This window comes from Cetorhinus maximus, chromosome 3 (genome assembly GCF_964194155.1).
Source record: "Cetorhinus maximus chromosome 3, sCetMax3.hap1.1, whole genome shotgun sequence".
Classification (NCBI taxonomy): domain Eukaryota; kingdom Metazoa; phylum Chordata; class Chondrichthyes; order Lamniformes; family Cetorhinidae; genus Cetorhinus; species Cetorhinus maximus.
Genome location: NC_135881.1, coordinates 180,035,088 through 180,057,233, shown reverse-complemented (window position 1 = coordinate 180,057,233; position 22,146 = coordinate 180,035,088). Strand labels below are relative to the sequence as shown.

The 22,146-nt window shown below is 43.4% G+C and overlaps 1 protein-coding gene across 1 annotated transcript in view; it reads right to left on the bottom strand.

The window, feature by feature from the left end:
* LOC144674362 (uncharacterized protein C7orf57 homolog) overlaps positions 1-22,146 on the bottom strand; it is a 135,621-nt gene that overhangs the window by 30,542 nt on the left and 82,933 nt on the right. The window contains exon 7 of the mRNA XM_078535753.1: positions 7,808-7,938. Coding sequence (XP_078391879.1) covers positions 7,808-7,938 — 131 coding nt within the window. The remainder of the gene's footprint in view (positions 1-7,807; positions 7,939-22,146) is intronic.

Genomic DNA, 22,146 nt, shown 5'->3' with positions numbered 1-22,146 from the left:
TCCTGCTATACAGACGTCCCTCACTATTTACTTTGTTAAAATGCTATAATGTTTAATGAAAGATACATAAACAATATATATTTCTAATGTAGATTTCAAAAAAAATCTGTCATGCCCTTGCAGTGACATACTAACTCCCAAAGACAATGCTGTGGGGACTTTGCTCAGGATTCCAGAATAACAAGAACAGCTATTATAAAAGATTATTGAGAATGTTTTAGGGTGGTATAAGACTGACTTACTTGTTCAGAATAAATGGTGTTTTAGCCTTAGAATCATTCACTGGGTCTCTGAAGGTTACATTTTGGTCCCCTTTAGTGGAAATAGCTTTTCTTCCCCGTGACTTTGTATTTCTAAGAAGTTCTTTTTTTTCTAACTTCTCCTGGAACTCATCGAGAGGAACCAGGTCTGCAGATAGAATTTTCATTAGTTTATAGCATTTCCAATTATGTTCGCTCCCCCATTGTGTACATACACAAGACATATACACACAACATTTTTCAACCGAGATTTTTTTAAATTCATAAATAATTGGCACCAAAACGGGATTTTTTTTGGTGTGGATACAATGTTGAATTTGCCAAGATACTGAGAGAGCACCCTGCTTTTCTTGAAAGATGTTATAATCTATAATATACATCTCAAACGACAGATGGGGCCTCCATTTAATACCTCCGTCAGTATTGCTGAAAAAGAGACATGTTGAAGCTTTTCATCTTGCACTCATCAGGACACTTCGCAAGAATACTAACATTGTCCTGAGGAATGCCTTGACCAATTAGGGTTCAAGCTGCCTGGTTTAAATTTCAAACAATGCTTGGCAATTAATTGTCAGTCACCAGCATGGTGTCTTCTCCATGGCAATGCCTCTAACAGTCAGAGTCCACTTGCCAACCAATCAGCATTCTGTTCTCATACAGCATAAATTATTGTTTTCCTTTATATTGGTATTCTTACAAAGTGTCCTGATGAGTGCAAGACAAAGAGCTTTGACATATCTCTTTTTTCTGCAATACTCAAGTTCTATACTACCAAATGACTACCTCCTTCTGGACTGTACTAAAGATATCAGCCTGGAGACCTGGGTAGGGATTTGAATTAATGCTCTCACTTCTGGCTCAGGGGAGAGCACTAAGAAGGGTGGACAGGAGGGATGACTTGGTGCACACTTGGCACTGCAGACCAGTGACAGTCCAGCCGAACATCAATGCAGGGCTGATGAAGTCAAGGTGTTGCTGCATGAGATATATGTGAGGATGATTGTGCTATATCATTCCACAACATCATCTCATTGGTCAGACCTGATGCATTCCTGTAATACTGTGAATTAAGGTGTCCAAGGCTGAGAATGAATCTTTAAGGATATTTGATATTTAGGAATGTTAAGCAAAAAGGAAAAGGTGGGGTGGTATCACAGTTAATAAAGGATGAGATCTTAGATCAGAAGGTCGAGATGTAGAATCAGTTTTGGGTGGGGCTAAGAAACATTAGTCGGAGTTGTTTATAGGAATCCAAATAGTAGTGATAATGTAGGGCACGGTATAAATCAGGAAATTAGAGGTGCATGTAACAAGGGTAATACAGTAATCATGGCAACTTCAACCTACATATAGACTGGATAAACCTAATTGGCACTAATGCTGTGGAGGGCAAATTCCTGGAATGCATACAAGATGCTTTTCTAGAACAGTATGTTGAGGAATCAACTAGAAAACAGGCTATTTTAGGTCTACTATTTTGTGCAATGAGAAAGGGCTAATTAATAATCTTGTTGTAAAGGAGCTTTGAAGGAAGAGTGGCCATAAAATGATAGAATTTTACATTAAGTTTGAAAGTGATGTAGTCCTATCTGAAACTAAGGTCTTAAATTTAAATAAAGAAAACTACAGAGGTATGAGGGGCAAGTCATCTGTAGGTTGGAAAATTACATTAAAAATAATGATAGTAAACAGGCAATGGCTAGCATTTAAAGAATAAATAAATGGTTTACAACAAATTTACAATCTTTGGAGGCACAAAAACCCAGCATCAAACCATGGATAACAAGAAGGTAAGGATTATATTGGCTTAAAGGAAGAGGCTTATAAAGTTGCTAAAAAGAAATTAGTAAGCCTGAGGATTGGGAGCATTTTAAAATTCAGCCAAGGAGGGCCAGGAAACCGATAAAGAAAGAGAAAATAGAATGTGAAGATAAACTAGCAAGAAACATAAAAACAGACTGTAAAAGCTTTTACAAGTAAGTAAAAAGGAAAAGATTAGTAAAGACAAATGTGAGTCCATTGCAGGCAGAGACAGGGTAATTTATAATGGGGACTAAGGACGTGGTAGAGGAACTAAACAAATATTTTGGCCGAGATTTACCAGACCCACGGCAGCGGATGCAGTGAGCCAACCAACATTCCATCAACTTCGGCAGCACCAGTAAATCCCGCCAGTGGACGGGACTGGCAGATCCCGTCCTTCATGTCTGTCTTTGCGAAGGAAGATACAAGAAACCTCCCTGAAATACTAGAGAACCAAGGGGCTAACGAGAAATTAATGGGACCGAAAGTTGATAAATCCCCAGAACCTGATGATCTACATCGCAGAGTGTTGAAAAAGGTGGCTGCAGATATAGCAGATGCATTGGTGGTCATCTTCCTGCAGATTGGAAGGTTGCAAAAGGAACGTCACTACAGTAAACTCCCATCATTTGTTGGGTTCTATCCCTGTGAAATCTTATGAAGGGTGGAATTGCGAATGGTGAAGTTGTGCATGCATGGAGATGGCATATACGCAATGCACACTTTCTGTGTGGGAAAGACATGGGAAAGGTGAGAGTTTAACATTCTAAACCGTGGATAAGCAAAGTTTTGGGGCTGTGAACCACAGTTTGGTGTACATACACATTCACGGCGGTAAACGAATTGACGATAGAGGAGGTCATGAATGACAGAAGTTGACTGTATTTAAAAAAGGAGGGACAGAGAAAATAAGCAACCATAGACTTTTAGCCTAACATCAGTAATAGGGACAATGCTAGAATCTATTATAAAGGATGTGATAACTGGACACTTAGAAATAATGGTAGGATTGGGCAGAGTCAACATAGATTTATGAAAGGAAAATTACACTTGACAAATCTGTTGGAGTTTTTTGAGGATGCAACTAGCAGAATAGATAGGGGAGGATCAGTGGATGTGGTGTGTTTGGATTTTCAGAAGGCTTTTGATAAGATTCCACACAAGAGGTTAGGAAGCAAAATTACAGCATATGGGATTGGGGGAATATAGTGACATGGATTGAAGGCTAGTTAATGGACAGAAAACAGAGAATAGGAATAAACACATCATTCTCAAGGGTGCAGGCTGTGACTAGTGGGGTGCTGCAAGGATCAGTGCTTGGGTCCCAGCTATTCACAATCTATATAAATGATTTGGATGTGGGGACCAAATGTAACATTTCCAAGTTTGCTCATGACACAAACCTTGGTGGGAATGTGAGTTGTGAGGAGGATGCAAAGAGGCTTCCAAGGAATTTGGACAAGCTGAGTGAGTGGGCAAGAACATGGCAGATGGCAAATAACGTTGAAAAAAAAATTGAAGTTATCCACTTTGGTAGGAAAAACAGAAATGCAGAGTATTTCTTAAATGGTAAGAGACTGCAAAATGTTGTTGTCCAAAGGGGCTTGGGTTTCCTTCTTCATAAGTCACTGGAAGCTAGCATGCAGGTGCAAAAGCAATTAGGAAGGTGAATGGTATGTTGGCCTTTATTGCAAGAGGATTTCAGTACAGGAATAAAGAAGTCCTGTTGCAGTTGTATAGAGCCTTGGTGAGATCACACCTGGAGTATTGTGTACAGTTTTGGTCTCCTTACCTAAGGAAGGATTAACTTGCCATAGAAGGAGTGCAACAAAGGTTCACCAAACTGATTCCTGAGATGGAAGGATTGTCCTATGATGAGAGATTGAGGAGACTGGGCCTGTATTCTCTAGAATTTGTAAGTATGAGAGGTGATCTCACTGAAGCATACAAAATTCTTACAGGGCTCAACAGGGTAGATGCAGAAAGGATGTTTCCCCTGGCTGTGGGGGTCTAGAACCAGGTGACACAGTCCCAAAATAAGAGGTAGGCCATTTACGACTGAGATGAGGAGAAATGTCTTAGAGGATGGTGAATTTCCGGAATTCTCTTTCCCAGGGAGTTATAGAGGCTCAGTCATTGAGTATGTTCAAGACAGAGATTGTTGGATTTCTAGATATTAAAGATATCAAGGGATATGTGGGTAGTGTGGGAAAATGGCATTTAGGTAGAAGATCAGCCATGATCTGGTTTAATGCCAGAGCAGGCTCAAAGGGTCAAATGGCCTACTCCTGCTTCTATGTTCCTACCTATATTCCTATGTTCTTAAGAAGATGTAACCAAGTTTCAGGCTATAACTATTCATTCATTTCTCTGCATATATGTAAACTCTAAACTGCATAACAGCAGTATATTTCTTTTCAGCAGAGGGTACAGCTCAGCCTCTGCCCCTCTGCTAACCTAGAAACTGAGAAAGTAGGTTTCTATGGTAATTCCCAGGCAGGTTTTCCAGGGCCTGTAGAAATGGTTGATGGCACATTAGATGCTGTGACATGACCACCTTATGACCACACTAGTATGTCATTTTTCATACAATAATAAGTAAAGCATGGCAAGCTACAATCGAGGTGCTGTTGAAGCACCTTACAGAGAATGGCTGACCATGCTTTTACATCTCATAGTGATGCTACCAGGGATTTTCTCTTATGATTGCCTTTGAAAACAGGAACAGCATGTCTACCAAAGTGAGGTACGCTGATGCAGGTGCAGGTAGCAGCAGCAGGCCATGGGCGTACCTCTTTGATCATATGAGCTGCCTACCATTCTTCTGCAGCTGCTCTTTTTTTCCCTAAATATGTCAGCTTTGAGTATTCCTACCAGCCAGCCTACTAGTGCTGGTAAAGAAACCTTAGGGCATTTAAACGATGACAACTGACACAATGTTCTTGAAAGCCGAAGTACCAGCAGGAAAAATAAAAAAATACTAAAAGGGCCTAAAAACCTATCTCTAAAATCTGTGAGGTAAAGGGTTACCTGCCTGCAGGTCTTTTAGTGACCCCCATAGGTGTGCTAGGATCACACCAAAGTCTAGAAAACTGCAATGCACTGCTCCCTTCCATGTTTTACACAGGATATGAGATGTCCAGCTGCTTGAGATGCCAGCTGTTGTTGCCAGCAAATTCCCTTCTCCGCCAACAAAACTGGCAGCCCCAGAAACTGGCACTAATGTTATGGTACCAAATCTCACTCCATTAACACAACTATTGAGCGCAATCTGGAGAGTGAGGGAACTATAATCAACCTCTTTTTCTCATCAGGGGTGTGGTTGTGAAGAATGCTCTCTACCATCTATGTTATGAGGTTTTGCTATCCATTTTGAGAGATGGAAAGATCATCCAGTTTCCTGTTTGGGCAAAACCAAGGCTGTTGATAATTGTCTGGCAAAGCTGATACCTGGATCATCAGTCACCTCACATCTGGAGGATTTCATGGATTACTTTGATGTGATTCTTTTACCCATAAGGTTGAACTTCTAGGTAGCTGAGTTAGCCTGCTGTAATATTTTCTATCCTAGTTAATTGCTGTGCTGAGAATATCCCATCATAATTAAAGTATTAATGAGGAAGCCACATTGTTTCTCTACAGACTGACTGAGAATGAGTTCCATTTTGATTATTGGTGGATTGGACAAACATTGAGATATTGTTCAGAGACAAACTGATTTACCAGTAACAGTTTGTAAATATCTCAACCAATGTTACTGTCAGTTTTGAAGTTGATGATAGATGGATTTGCTGATCATTCATCATGCTTGAATCATGTTGCTTTGTATTTGATTGCCTCATTAATACAAGAAGGATCCAGTATCAACATCAGCCAAGAAAGTGATAGAGAACATTTAGCTCTTGGAACCACTATTTCTATTTCCTTGTCCTGCTGCACAATGCATTAACATTAACCTACAAGGAGACAACTAATACAGCAGATTCCACAGAAGGGGTTTTATAAACAGCTGGGCATTTATAACAATAAAGTTGGAGGCAACCATAAGACTTAGAACACATAGCCAATGTTCTGCTTAGACTCTTAAATGCTCACAAAGAGCAAATGTCAGTCTCTGAAGAACTATAAAGCAGTCTGGTAACAAGAAGACCTCTCCCATGATAGTTTGGCACAATCATCTAAATGCATCATATCCTGGTTTGACCCTTAGATGAGATTTCCTTTAGTTTGACAATGAAGCTGAGTTCCTTAAGTATGATGAATGGCTGACAGACAGTCGTACAGACAGTATAAACACAGAGCTTCTGTAAGCCAGTCAATAATGTAAAAATAAACATTCACTTGCAGCCATGTGAGATGAACATGAACATTTGTGATCACTGTAGAGGCTGAGGAGAGACAAAATAGAAGCTGTCTGTACCTGCAATACCAAGGACAAATGGCAAGGGTAAGTAAGTATGCTTGAACATCATTTTTGCCAGCAAGCTTTGTGTGCATTGTCTGGCTTGAGGCACTGTTACCATTTTCAGCCTTTCTGTTTTGAGGAATTTGTTTTGTTTTTTCGAGATTTCAGTGAGACAGCCAACTCCTGATCTTTTGGGAACAATGAAGTATCTATCCCTTTTGTGAACTTGAGAAATTTGCTTGATTGCATACATAAGGAAATACTGCCAATTGCAGTTGCCAGTATATCTAGCTGAAAATGTAGATGGTATTCCCAAATGATAGTCTCCCTGACCAAAATGTCATTTTTTTTTTCCAGTCATCCGTTAGTCTTGAACTGTAAAGGATTTAGTGTGCTCCAGATTTGCAGTTAAATTTCTCCAGTCTGTAACAACATTCTTCACTCTTCACGTTGCATGTTTGCACAACTACTGTGTGGCAATCAGTCAAGTATGGATAACACACAATGTAAAATGAGGTGTATATTCTGAAATGTTACCTGATGTACCCATTAGGAACAGAAAAAAAAACCTTGCAGAATCTTTTCTCAGAAGATTAAATGGTATGGATAGAGTCCATAATAGAGCATCAGAGCATATTCTCTGTGAAAGGAATAGGATTCCTTGGCCTTATGGTCTTTTCTCATTACAGAAGTTCCTATACAAGATGCATAGTTCTATAGAGTGAATTCCACAGATTGAAAAGTATGTGAAGCTTTGCTACTATATTCTGTGCAATCTTTTTCAACTGATACTGAATGGTAAAGTCCTTATGCAGAAGACTGAGTGCTCCTGGAATAAACATGGATGTCTGGTTAACACACACAATTCTTAAGAGTGATGTGATTAGAATTTTATGGGAGAATGCCAGTTGAAACACAATGTTGTAATTTTGTAGATTGATAGACTAGCCCATCCTGAAATGATGACATTAAGCATGTCTAGACCCCTCTCAGTGATACTCTTGAACTGGCCCACAGGAAATCCACTAATGTCAACGTTTGATTTCCTGTTTGATTTTTGTCTCCATTTCTGTAAAGAACTATCTTAACTCCATACTTCACTTTTCTGTCACATATCAGTTTTAGTACAGATATATATTTTTTCCTTCTTTGCCTGCACATTATTCCTGCTCTGCCTTCAAGTCCCTATCAATATCATTTTATCTGAAAATAGGAAAACTGCAAGTAGACCAGAACAGGAAGGCACTTGGTCTTCAATCACTCCCTATGCAATGACTGGGAGTAAAATCATATTTTACCATAGTATGATAGAAACGCTAAAACATCTGGAAAACATTACCTCCAGGTTCTTTAATCTTTACATTTGGTTGAATCTTCTTCCATTCCTTTCGCTGCTGAATCCAGTCTTCAGCATATCCATTAGTAATTAATTTGGTGAAGTTTATAGGTTCATTCTTTTTCGGTAAAGGCCTAAAAGAAAGGGTTAGTTATTATTACTGTGCTTCAGGATGTTCACATTTTAAAGCCATTTTTTATTTGTTTGGTTTTATTTTATTCTCAAGCCTTTAGGAAATTGTGCTGCTCACTTGGAGTTTCGCATGCCCCCAGTGCTCATCAGAAATGCATTAAAATTAAAGAATTGCAAATCACTGGGGGCTGCATGGGCGGGTAGCATTTGAACTTACATGTCTCAATTCCCATCGGATAAGGCTTCGTACCAGGAGTGCATTTGACCAAATTACCTCCAACATTAGTGTTTGGATTTAAACATCTTAACATTCAAAACAGTATACATGAATAGTGAATTATGTGAATTTAGTTTACAATGGGTTGAACTTCCTCGTTTAGGAAAGGGGACAAGTTCAGTGGATTACCTATGAAAGTGAAGTAGCTTATAATGGCACCTGAATTTTCAAGGTTCCTGTCCCAATAACATTCTGATCCCGGGGGAGAGTGAGAGACAAATTTTGTTCCTGAACCCAGCACGTCTACAGCCCAATTATGAGGGCATGTTTGACAGCTATCCTGGGAATTCTGGGCAAAATACCCTCCTTTGGCACTGTGGAAGCCACACCTGCTGAGAACCTTTTGGGTCCTACTGTGAGCCTACTAAAGTTCCAAAATAACTTGCAGGGCTGTTGAAATCAGTCTAAAGGCAATCAATTAACTCCGTAATAAAGGATTTTTGTTTACCTTTGGTAAAATTAAATAGTTTTGAAGATGACTTCAGCCTTATCAGGATCCCTATTGTCTCCCATGCGAGTGGTAGGTGCTGCTCCGGCTTTCCAGGAGGAACACTAAACAGACATCATTATTGTACATCTACAAGCATGGGCCTCCTGTTCCTATGGAACAGGATTATGCTATCCATATGCCTTCCAATCCTGGAATCTTTTCTTCTGTGTGATTAGATCATATGAACATACAAACATGCATACGAACTAGGAGCAGGAGGAGGTCACTCAGCCCTTCAAGCCTTTTCCACTATTCAATAAGATCATGGCTGATCTGATTGTAACCCCCCACCTACCCCGATAATCTTTCACCCCCTTGTTAATCAAGAGCCTATCTAACTCTGTCTTTAAAATATTCGAAGACTCTGCTTCCACTGTCTTTTGAGGAAGACAGTTCCAAAGACTCATGACCTTCTGAGAGAAAAAAATTGTCTTAAATGAACAACCCCTTATTTTTAAACCACGAATTTTAAGAAAATTTTAAACCACTATTTTTAGTACTAAATTCACCCACAAGAGGAAACATCGTCTTCACATCCACTCTGTCAAGACCCCTCAGGACCTTAAAGGTTTTGATCAAGTCTCCTAAACTCCAGTGGATACAAGCCTAATTTGTCCAATCTTTCCTCATAAGCCCACCCATTCCATGTACTAGCCTAGTAAACCCTCTCTGAACTGCTTTCAACACATTTACATCCTTCCTTAAACAAGGAGACCAAGACTGTACACGGTATTCCAGATGTGGTCTCACCAGGGCCCTGTACAACTGAAGCGTAACCTCCCTACTTTTGTATTCAATTCCCATTGCAATAAATGATAACATTCCATTAGCTTTCCTAATTACTTGCTGTACCTGCATACTAGCCTTTTGTGATTCATGTTCTAGGACACCCAGATCCCTCTGAATCTCAGAGCTCTGCAATCTTTCACCATTAGATTATATGCTTCTTTTATATTCTTCCTGCCAAAATGGACAATTTCACATTTACCCACATTATAATCCATTTGGCAGGTCTTTGCTCACTCACTTAACCCATCAATGTCACTTTGTAGCCTCCTTACATCCTCTTCACAACTTAATTTCCTACCTATCTTGGTGTCATCAGCAAATTTTGTAACCATTCCATCTGTCCCTTCATCCAAGCCATTTATATAAATTGTAAAAAGTTGAGGTCACAGCCCTGTGGCATACCACTCATTACATTCTGCCAACCAGAAAAAAGACCCATTTATAGCTACCCTCTGTTTCCTGTTAGCTAGCCAATCTTCTATCCATGCCAATATGGTACCTCCTACATCAAGTGATTTTATTTGCAATAACTTTTGACATGGTGCCTTATCAAATGCCTTCTGGAAACCTAAGTACAGTACAGTCCCTTTATCCACAACACATGTGACTCCTTCAAAGAACTCCAATAAATTGGTTACACACGATTTCCCTTTCACAAAACCATGTTCACTCTGCCTGATTGCCTTAAACTTTTCTAAGTGCCCTGCTGTAACATCTTTAATCATAGTTTTTAACATTTTCCCTATGACAGGTGTTAAGCTAACTGGTCTATAGTTTCCTGCTTTCTATCTCCCTCCCTTTTTGAATAAAGGAGTTACATTTGCTATTTTCCAATCTAATGGAACCTTCCCTGAATCTAGGAAATTCTGGAAAATTAAAAGCAGTGCATCAACTATTTCACTAGCCACTTCTATCAAGACCTTAGGGTGATGTCCATCAGGACCCAGGGATTTGTTAGCCCACAGCTCCAACAATTTGCTCAATACCACTTCTCTGGTGATTGTAGTTTTCATCAGTTCCTCCCTCCCTTCCATTTCCTGACTTATAGCTATTTCTGGGATGTTCCTCATATACTCTATAGTGAAAATCGATGCAAAATACCTGTTCAATTCAACTGCCATCTCCTTACTTTCCATTATCCCCCAGACTCAATTTCTATGAGACCAAAGCTCACTTTGTTAACTCTTTTCTTATTTAAATATCTATAGAAACTCTTACTATCCATCTTTATATTTCCAGCTAGCTTTCACTCGTACTGTAATTTTTCCATCCTTATTAATCTTTTTGTCATTCTTTGTTGTTCTTTATATTTGGTCCAATATTCTGACCTGCCACCCATCTTTGCGCAATGATATGCTTTTTCTTTAAGTCTGATACTGTCTTTAACTTTTTAGTTAACCATGGATGGTGGGTTCTCCCCTTGGAAGTTTTCTTTCTCATTGGAATGCGTCTATTCTGTGTATTCTGAAATATCCCTTTAAAAGTTTGCCACTGCATCTCTATGTACCTATCCCTTAACCTCATTTGCCAGTTCTCTCTCGCTAGCTCTGCTTTCATGCCCTCATAATTGTCCTTATTTAAGTTTAAAATACTAGGCTTGGACCCATTCTTCTCTCCCTCAAACTTGATCCCTCATGCTTGATCTGTGTCTCAACTTATATCCCTTCATATTTTTAACCAACAAATACCTATCAATCTCAGCCTTGAAAATTTCAATTGATGTTGCATCTTTTGTGGGAGAATGTTCAAGACTTATACTATATCTGCGAAAATGTGCTTCCTAATTTCATTCTTAAATAGCTGAGCTCCAATTTTCAGATTATGGTCCTTCGTTCTGGTTTTCCCTATCAGAGGAAATAGGTTCTTTGTATCTAGTCTATTGTATCTTTTTAGCATTTTAGAGACTTTGATTAGATCACTCCACAATCTTCTAAATTTAAGGACATACAAAAAAAGATTATATAATTTGTCCTCATAATTTAACCCTCTAAGCCCTGGTATCATTCCGATGAATCTGCACTAAACCCTTTCCAAGATCTATATACTTTTTCCCCCCGTGTCTAAACTGAACAGATTGATTATCTAAATGACCCCATCCTCATAATTTGGCTTGGGTCAATGCTTTAATCAGTCAATAGCTATGTCAAGCTTCACGATATTCTGTTAGTGGAGCAGGAACCTTAGAATTTCAGCCTGAACATGTGCAGAACCATGGCCAGGGTATTGAGGTCAGCCATGGCCCCAAAATTCTAAACAGAAGCTTAGTGGTTGGAAACCGACCACTGTCCACGATCAGGGCCCAACTGCGGTTTCACGCTGGTGGGCCAATTAAGGCTCGCCCAGTGTGAATGCCAAATGCCGAACATCCGAGAAGGGTCAGGCAGAGGCGGGGGCCCGTTGGCCACCAGGTCCAATGGCGACCCGGAGGCTGGTTCAAAAACGGCGCAGGCAGCCTGTCAGAGTTGCAGCAGCGACATGGCTGCAAACAAAGATGTAGAGACCAGGTGGGAGGTGAGGTCGGCTGGGCACTCGGCGCCCCGTTTTTCCGATGAGTGCCTCGCCTTCCTCCTAGAGGCGGTGGCTGCCAGAAGGGACACCCTTGTCCCCAGAGATGGGAGGAGGCGGCCACCACACTTCACAAAGAGGGCATGGAGGAGGTGGCAGCCCGGGTGAGCAGTCACGATGTGGTGCGGCACTTCAATGGCCTGCTGCACTCAGGAAGGGTGAATACCGTGTTGGCATGGGTCAGTGTGTTGAATTGTTTTGAGCTGGCCATCCCCCCATGGAGCTCAGGGGTGTTAGAGCCTGAGTGCCAACTGTCAATCACGCCACGGCTGGCCAAGCAGCTGAGCCCTGGCTGCTTAAACTGAGCGCCTTGTGCTTTGAGGACAACGACTCGGACCTGCCCTGCAAGGTGCTCCCCAGCTGGGGTTGGCTGCAATGGCGCTGCAGGTAGAGAGTGAACTAATCAATGCTCCTCTGTCCTTTCAGGAGAAGACATGCCATAAAAATATTGAGAGGTCATGGACTGGCAGAGGACACCACATCTCCTCATCCTCTCCCAGTGCAAGCAGTAGGCCTTGGAGCTTGAGAGGTGCCATGCACCTTGATCAACTGGCTGCGGTGAGTCTGGGGTGTCAGACGAAGATAAGAGTGCAGCGCACTGAGGTGAGAGTTTCAGATGCTGCAAACAACCTTGCGCAATCTCATCATTGATTAGAGCCTCCAGACTGGTTTCCTCATTGATCATTGAAAGACAATAGCATCATGATGCAAGCAAAAAGCAAAAAACGGCAGATGCTGGAAATCCAAAACAAAAATAAAAATAAAAATACCTGGAAAAACTCAGCAGGACTGGCAGCATCCTCTCCTCTCCGCAGATGCTGCCAGACCTGCTGAGGTTTTCCAGGTATTTTTATTTTTGTTTAGCATCATGATGCAGATATCCATTGTCTCACCAGGGTGCTGGGAATGCGCAGTGAGAGTGTCATGACATGTCCTTCTTCTCCCTTAGATCTGCCACCAAGCAGGCAAGCGCAGGACCCCCAGGAACTAACCCTAACTGGAGGACCACCCTGCTTCCTAAGCACCTGCGTCACATCCATTCTCGGAACCAGACAACAGCGCAGATACAAGCACCTCGGTGGGTATTAGTTCGGCGGCTAGTATCCCGGTGCACATTGGTGAGGGCACTTCACACTCGCTTGAGGTGCAGGCGGAGGCAGAGAGTACCCAGGGCGCCAGCAGTCGGAGGATTGTTGGAGACTAGGATGATGCTCAGCCAAAGGCTCTGGAGTCATCCATTAGGCAGCATATGCTGGATGTCCAGCGGGGTGGGCAGGAGGAACTGCAAGAGATTCAAGAGGGTATGTGTGCCATGGTCTCTGTAGAGGAGTCCCTGCGGAGCGTGAGCACTATGTTGACCCTCATGGCCGAGCGCAATCCCTCCTCCATGGAGAACGTGGCAACTCTCATGAAGAGGCTGCTCCAGGAACAGAATCAGGGGTTCCTAAGGTTGCATTTGGACCTGCAAGCCCTCACACAGGCATTGACCTCAGCTTGCAGTGTCTGTATGTGAGATGGATGGAGCACCCAGTATCCCAGCTAGGTGCACATCCATCAATGGCAAGCAGGGAGGTCCACAGCAACCTCACGTTGGTGCACGAGCTGCTTGTCATCTCTGCAGGCTCCTCTCAGGGCACTCCGGATGATGGTAGCAGCTCCTCCACCCCTCTGCCAGTGACCACGTCAACTGATGAGGCTGCAACGACTGGGGAGATGCCAGCCATGGCACTGGCTGCTCCATCCCAGACGGGGCCAGCACAGGGTCCACTGGCCAAAGGATGACTGCCAAGGTCAGTAGGCTGTCTCCAATGTTGGTGCCAGCGAGGGGGGAGCACCTACATGTAGCACTCGTAAACGTAAGGTTAAAGCACCTTAAGCACAAGATGGAGTGGTTACGGGTGATCTTTTGTTCCTCTATTTTGTTTTATTTTTTTTAATGATGTGACCAACAACACCAGAGATTGTTCTGTTCAATAATATGTGAGTTCCAACATTAAATTACATTTGCTTTTGCGTTATTGGCCTGAGTATGCTTAATTTGGTTTGTAGGTGCAGGGTAAGCCGGTATGTAATGCTGGACGTGGGTGGCACGAAACATTATTGCACAGGCACTGAGTGTATCTTGGGGGCAATGGAAAGGGTCATTTCTGCGATTCAGGGTGATGGCAGCAGCCCTGGCATGAGGTGGTAACTCTTATTTGGCAGCCTAGCTGAAGGAGCATTGGATCAAGGTATCTCTGGTGTCCCTGCCCCCCTAGAGATTATTGAAGTCTGGATCCATGCACTCAGCATTCTCCTCACCATGATCCTCCTCTGATTCACTACTGGACTCATCCTCTGTGGCCTGTGCAGCTGCATCAATAACCTCCTCCTCCAGTGGGTCCCCCCTTACCAGTGCCAGAATGTGGAGAGTGCAGCATGCAAACACAATCAGTCACACCAGCTCTGGGGGGTATTGCAGTGCATGGTCCAGAATGGTCCAGGCGTTGGAAGTGCATCTTCAGAAGACCTATGGTTCTCTCTACCAATGCCCTTGTGGAGGCATGGCTCCTGTTGTACCACTGCTCCGCCTCTGTTTTGGGTGGCGGAGAGGCATCATGAGCCACCTTTTCAAGTGATAGCCCTTGTCACCAAACAGCCATCCATCCAGTCGGGCTGGAGCACTGAAGAGCCTCGACACCTGGGAGTGTCTCAGGACGTACGCATCATGGGAGCTGCCAGGGTATCTTGCACAAACTTGCAGAATCAGCATTCTGTGATCTCACACTATCTGCACATTCTTGAAGTGGAAGCCCTTCCTGTTGACGAAGGCACCAGGCTCACTTGCTTGCGCCTTGATGGCTACATGTGTACAGTCTATAGCACCCTGGACACGGGGGAAGCCAGCAATCGCTGCAAAGCCTCTGACTCACTCAGCCTGGCTGGCCTCATCCGTATGGAAATGAATGAAAGTAAATACCCGCCTGAACAGAGCTTCTGTCACCAGCTTGACGCAACTGTGGACAGCTGCTTGGGGGACTCCACACAGGTGCCCCACTGACCCCTGGAAAGAGCCGGAGGCATAGAAGTAGCCACTGTGACCTTCAGAGTCACTGGCAGGGGGTGTCCACCCACACAGTCGGAGCTGATTACAGGCCTGATTATCTGACAAATGAAGGTCACGGTCTCCCTGGAGAGATGGAACCTCCTTCGGCATTTCACGTCAAACATATTGATGTAGCTGCATCGCCCCTGGCTGCAGGATAGTGGCGTCATCTGCGGCCCCTTCCGCCTTGGACTTCCTGCTGGCCCTGCGCTCCTTGTGCCTGCGCCTCTCCTCCCACAGGTCCCACGCCTGGAGCTGCATTGGGACACTTGATCTCCTCCTCCTTCTGCCCCTCTCTTCCTCAAAGGAGAAGGTGCCACCAGCTGAGACCACAATCCCCATTACCAGAGTAACAGAAGACTGTCTGATACCTGGAAGGGTCCACACGGTCCGAATCCTCAGGGGGCCTTGAAGACACCAATGAGTCCTGAAATGACATGTAACATGGAAATACTAAGAATGAAGCCCCGATCAGAGATTAAGCTGACAGGTACCAATAAGCAAGCAGCAGCTAATTATCTCCAAAGCTCCTCACTACTCACAATGACAATGCTGCTGACCCTTTTTATCCTGCCTGTAGATGATGTTTTGCAAATTGTTGGCTGCCTGTCTGCCTGTGCGACTAGCGAAAAATCACACGAGCAACGTTAAATCGCTGTCAATTGGGTTATCAAGGGCCTTAACTGGTCTCTAATTAATGGCGAGCGTAGCTCCGACTCTCGCTTGTGCCCGCTGACTGAAATATCGCACGAGTGTGCAATGACATCGGGACGCTTGCCCGATGTCATCGGGTGGCATTTTACGCTCGTTCAGGTCGGGCATGTGCTCGCCCGACAAGCGAAAAATTCTGCCCATGATGTTTGTCCCCTGCTGGTGCACCCAGCTAATGAACAGTACAGTTAGCATCAGCAGGACATAGAGATCATTCAGGTGAGCAGGCAGTACAAAGTTGCGCTACTGCCTGTATTGCAATCAATGGGTGCAAGCAATTGTACATCTCAATCCCTGCACCTATTTTCAGCTAATTTAGCCCCCAGAGTCTAAATTAGGAGGTGTAAGTTAAAATATTTAATTTCATATAAAATCATGACATTACCCTGTCGAGCCTAGCTCTAATTGTTCTAGACTCTCCCCACCACAGGAAGTAGTTTCTCTCTAGCTACCCTTTCAACACCTCCAACCATCTTAAACTCGATTAGATTATCCCTGTAACTTCTAAACTTGATGGAATACAAATCTAGTCTATGTGACCTGTCCTCACAGTTAGCCTTAGCCAGGCTGGGCCAATGCAATTTGTTTAGGGTACGAGGGAAGCTTGGGTGTCGGATCATTGTCCAAAAGAATAGGAATGGGAAGAAAACAATGATGATGTATCTGTAGGTTTGCTGGATTGTTCCTTAAGGGAGGAAGTCATTCAGACAAAGGCTGGACAAGTATGACTTATTATGAATGAATGTTGTGCTTTGGAATTTTGTCTAGTGAACGGGTGTTTAGTTTGGAAGAATGATGTGATAGAGCTGATGATGGACATTAGCTCCCAGCATAAGGGGACTACTCAGAGAGTGCAGCCCAATAGCCTGACAATGTGCTTAGGCTCCATTAGCAGTGCAGCCCCTTCAATCAATCACCATCCCATCTTGACTGTTCTTAGGCCATAATACCATTCTTGAGAGGGGGTTCCCACATTCTCTTCATTGTGTGTAGAGTGCACTAGGCTCACAGATTGGTACACCAATGGTACAGAATGCTCCATCTGCAACACACACTATGTGACAATCATTTCTTCCACTACCCTAAACAATGCTTGAGTCCCTGTTAGGGAGGAATGATATGGCAAGTTCTAGTAATTGTCTTGCCATGCAGTGTTTGGGGAGTGAGGGGAGGTGGTGGGTAGGGTGAGGAGAGATTCTGGTATTTGCTGGTGCACACTGACATCTTGATAGGCGGTGGGGAGGGGTCCTGGGAAAGATGGCTGGCGGGCCATGTCTTGTAATGGGCAAGTGGGAGCGAATAAATCCTCTGGCAGAAAGGGTATTCCAGACTGATTTGGTCAAGTCCATAGTACCTCAGTCGCTCTGGTGATAGGGTCGAGTTCAGTATTGTCACTGGGAGTCAGACATCCAGATAACTCAGTAGCCCACTGCTGGAATATGTTGTACATCTCCATTGTGAAATTTACCTCACCCTTGGTGCTTTGGCTCAGTACGTAGCACTCTCACCTCTGAATTTGTCTCACTCCAGAGATTTGAGCACATAATGCAGGCTGACTCTCCAGTGCAGTACTGAGGGAGCACCACACTGTAGGAGGTGCCATCTTTCAGATGAGATGCTAAACCAAGGCCCTGTCTGCTCTCTCAGGTAGATGCAAAAGATCCCATAGCCACTATTTGAAGAATTGCAAAGAGTTGATAATCAGAAGACATGGATTTAACAAAAAATTCCAATGGAATTTTTTTTTACTCTGGGAGTTAAAGAGGGAAGGAAAGATGGAATTAACAGAGAGATAAAAGAGCAAAAAGGCAAAAAAAAAATTATATTAATTTTTATTTTTTAATAACATCTCCAACAATAATTAAAAGCTGAAGGAAAGAGGGTTTGCTTTTGTAAAAGTAAACTTTCAGTGTCAGAGAGGTTGTCCTGTAGTAATTATGACTTAACTTGCCATTAAAAATTTACTTGAATGGACAAGCCCTAACAGTTTCTGATGCATTTAGTGGGTATCTAGAGAGTAAATAGCACAACTTCACACCCTTTATGTATTGAATGTCAAATTTGTTGAATACTATTAGAGTGAAGGTTTTGGAGGAGCAGGGCAAATTGGACAGCAACTTCCTGATTTGTGTGTTTAACTGCACCTATGTGTATGCTGGAACTTGCTGTCCGATTTACTCCATAGTAACAGTGATTGCTGATGATCTTACTGTTGTTTCTAATGCAAACTCCGACCCATTGTTATTGAAAGAAATACATGTATGCCTGCCAAAGAACGGATAAGACAAAGCAGGTCCCAGGGAAAAGTTGAGAAGGTTCAAAAGTTCCCTACAACACACAAGCCAGTTCCTATCTGGCATAGCAGTATTTTCCCTTTAAGCAAATCCTCTGGACTTGCTTGCTTGAGACTGGCTGCCAATCTCTACATGTTACAGGTCAAAATAATTCTGTCTGTCTGCAGGGAATGGCATGTTCCATTTCAACCGTGAAGTTCTGAAATCACTGATGCGGTTGTTCCTTCACAGTAACGGCAATTAGGGACATCAGAGCTACCCACCTGCTATTATGGCCTTGATTTTAATCCCCTTTCCTCAGCAAAACTGGTGCATGGGAAGGTTAAAATTATGCCAAGTTGGCTGATCAGCATCAGGTCACTAAGTACTCACCTGGTATTATCTTGTCTTTGACAACTTTTAGGTTGGCCAAGGCTTCTCACTACAACCAAATATAGTCTGCTTTACTTTCAAATGTTACAGCCCCATTGTGTCTTTGGGCCATGACATAATCTTAACTATGTCAATGGTAATCTTGCACAGTCTACAGCATTACAGCAAAGCCAGTCAGAACAGCCAAATGGTCAGAAGAAGCCAAAATAAGGCTGGGATTTTCCAGTCCCACCCGCGGCGATACAGAAAACCTGGAAATGAAGCAGCCAAAAGTCCATTGACTTTCGGCAGAAGCCAGAACCAGAAATTCCCACCCTAAGTTTTTTTTTTAAATTACATGTCAGACCTCCTTTTAGTCAGGAGGAGCAGAAGTGCTTTCTCCAGGCTCTACAAGATGTCCTTGGATCTTCCCAGTCCTGGCCTCCCTTCCATCTTGCTGGAAACATCACCCCCCCCACCAGCCTCCTTCTCCCACTGACGATCAGAGATCATTCCATGGGTCTCTCACTATCACCAATTTCCTGCTCCCATCCACCAGCTAAACAGTGCATTTGGTCCAGGGAGGACTCTGGAAACTTTTGTTATAAGACCCAACCATTAAGATTGGCCAGGCCTCCACATCCACGACTCTCCAGGTGCACTGCTTTGGGCTCATTCACATTATTCCCATTATAATTGATGGGTTTCTGTACTCATGCAGCTACTGGCCAACTCCTAACAAAGACTACTGATCTCTACACGTAGATAATTTGTATCTATGAATTTCTCCCAGATGACTGTCTCTAGTGTGTTTCCAAGGGCCTCAAAATATTGGTGTTGTTTGGATTCTGCACTGGTACTACTGTAGACTACTCTATGTTAATCCTTGGAACAAACAGAACATAAGAAATGGAAGCTGGAGTAGGCCATTTTGCCCTTTGAGCTGCTTCACCATTGAACAAGACCATGGCTGATCTTATTCCTCAGCTCCATCTTCCCTGATTACCCCTTGTCCCTAATTCCCCCAGACCCTAAATACATATCAACTTCTGCCTTGAACATACTCGGTGACTGAGCATCCACAGCGCCCTGGGATAGAGAATTCCAAAGATCCACAACATTTTGAATGACAAAATTTCTCCTCATTTCCATCCTACATGGCTGACCCTTTATTCTAAGACTGTGACCATGGGCAGCATATTATGGGGGGAGTGGATGGCTTGTCCCCCCCACCCCCCGCCCGGAAGCAAAGTTGGCGTGGAGCTGACTCGCTAGATGCCAGCCTGCCCCGCAGCCGTAATGAGCTGCAGGCAGGTTAAATTGGCTGTTAGTAGGACTTCTGCCCCTCACTGGGGAGGAAGTCCTGCCCTCGGGAGCTGCCGGCCAATTGTATTGGCCAACAGCTCCATCAGTCCCGCCAGTGCCAAGAGCTCATTAATGGGCACTGCCAGGACTGGAAGCAGGCCCAAGAAGTAGGCCCATGGATCCCAGAGCGTGGTAAATCCAAGGTCTTGGATGGGGAGAATTTGGGCAGTTTAAGGAGAGGGGCGGGGGAGGTGGTGTGCTGGTGTGTTTTATAGAGTGGGTGGGTAGGAAGAAATGAGGGGTACTATCTTAAGATAAAAGCAAAATATTGCAGATGCTGGAAATATGAAATAAAGGGGGGTATTATCTTAGGTGGGCTACTGCCCAGTGCATAAAGGGCGCCCCCTGAACATAGTATCCCCCCCTTCCTTTCTTCCCAATGGCCCATGCCAAAAGTATTATAGCATAGGAAGCATATTATCAGGGTCAATTGGCTTGCTAACAAGCTCAATTGACCCTTGATCATTTATTTAAATATGGCAGATGATGGGGCTGAGCTTGGGGTGGGTGTGGCACCCACTCTATTTTATGTGTCCTCTCCGCCCCCGACCCACCGAAAAGACATCCAGTGGGGTAACATAAAATCCAGCCCCATGTTTTAGATTCTCCAGCTAGGGGAAACATTTTCACCCACCCTGTCAAGCCCCTTAAGAGGTTTATATGTTTTAATTAGATCACCTCGCATTCTTCTAAACTCCAAGGAATCTATGCCTGGTCTACTCAATCTCTCCTCATAGGATAACCACTCATTCCAGGAACCAATATAGTGAACCTTCTTCGCAATCCCTCTAGGTTAAGTAAAGCCGTCCAGTATTCCAGCTATGCTCTCACCAGCGCTTTGTATAATTGTAGTAAGACTTCTTTTCTCTTATATTCCAATCCCTTTGTAACTAAAACTAACATATCATTTGCCTTCCTAATTGTGTGCTGTAACTGAATGTTAACATTCTGTATTAATTTACAAGGACACCTGACTCTGCCTGAAAGCAAACATTTCCTAGTCCCTCACTATTTAAAACATATTCTACTTTTTAAAATGTTTTTCTACCAAAGTGTCTAACTTCACATTTTACGATATCGTGTTTCATCTCCCATGTCCCATTGCCCATTCACCAACCTGTCTGTATCCCTCTGCAGCTCACTGCATGCTTCTCAATACCTACTTTCTCACCTAACTTTGTATCATCCACAAACTTGGATACATTATACTCAGTCCCCTCATCTGAGTCATGAATATAGATTGTAAATTGCTGAGATTCAAGAGCTCATCCTTGAGGTACCCCATAGTTCCGGTCTGCCAATTAGAAAATGTCCTGTTTGTTCCTACTTACTCTCTATAAACCAATTCTTAAACCATGTTAATATATTGTTCCCTGTCCAATGAGGCCAAATTTTGTGTAATGCTGTAACTTATTGTGTGGCACCATGTTGAACTCTTTTTAAAATTCCAAATCCTGGTTCCCTCCCTCTTACCCATTCTACTAGTTATATCCTCAAAAAATTGTCAAACACAATTTCCCTTTCATTTCTGTTACCACATCTCAAATAATAGATTCTAGTAGGCAAAATACTGATGTTAGGCTAACCAGCCTACCGTCCCTGTTTTTCCTCTTCCTGTTTCCTTAAACAGCGGGGATATGTTTGCTATCTTCCAATCATTGGGAACTGTTCTAGAATCTAAGGAATTCTGGAAGATCAGAACCAATACATCTCTGCAGCTGCTACTTTTAAAACTCTAGGATACAGGTTGCCATATGCAGGGATTTGATGCCACTTTTCCCATTAATTTCTCTAGTACTATTTCTTAACTTATATTGATTTCTTCAAGTTCCTCTCACAAGGCTCTTGGTTGTCCATTATTTCTGGAACGCTTTTTATGTCTTATACCATGAAGACAGATTCAAAGAGCTGGATTTTAACAGCCCTCTCTGAATGGGTGAGTGCCTGTTGTCTTCCTGCTGTCAATCCATCTCACCGGCAGAGGGGAAGGTGGTGGATGGCCCTCCCACCCATAGGAAAATTGAACCACTTATCTGGCCAATGAAGGGCCTCTTCCCACCTCCTCTGGCACTTAACCACATGGAGGGACAGCCAGGTAATCCCTGGTGGCCTCCCGGTGGGCCCCACTGCCCCCAGGCATCACTTACCTGGTTGTGAGGCACATGTCCATTGCTGTGCCCTCCTCATCCAAGTGCAGCGTCAGTAGTGGCCACTGCTTCTGATGGCGCTACTGAGGCTGCTCAACTGTAAGCCATGTGTTGTAAACGCATCCCTGCTGAATAG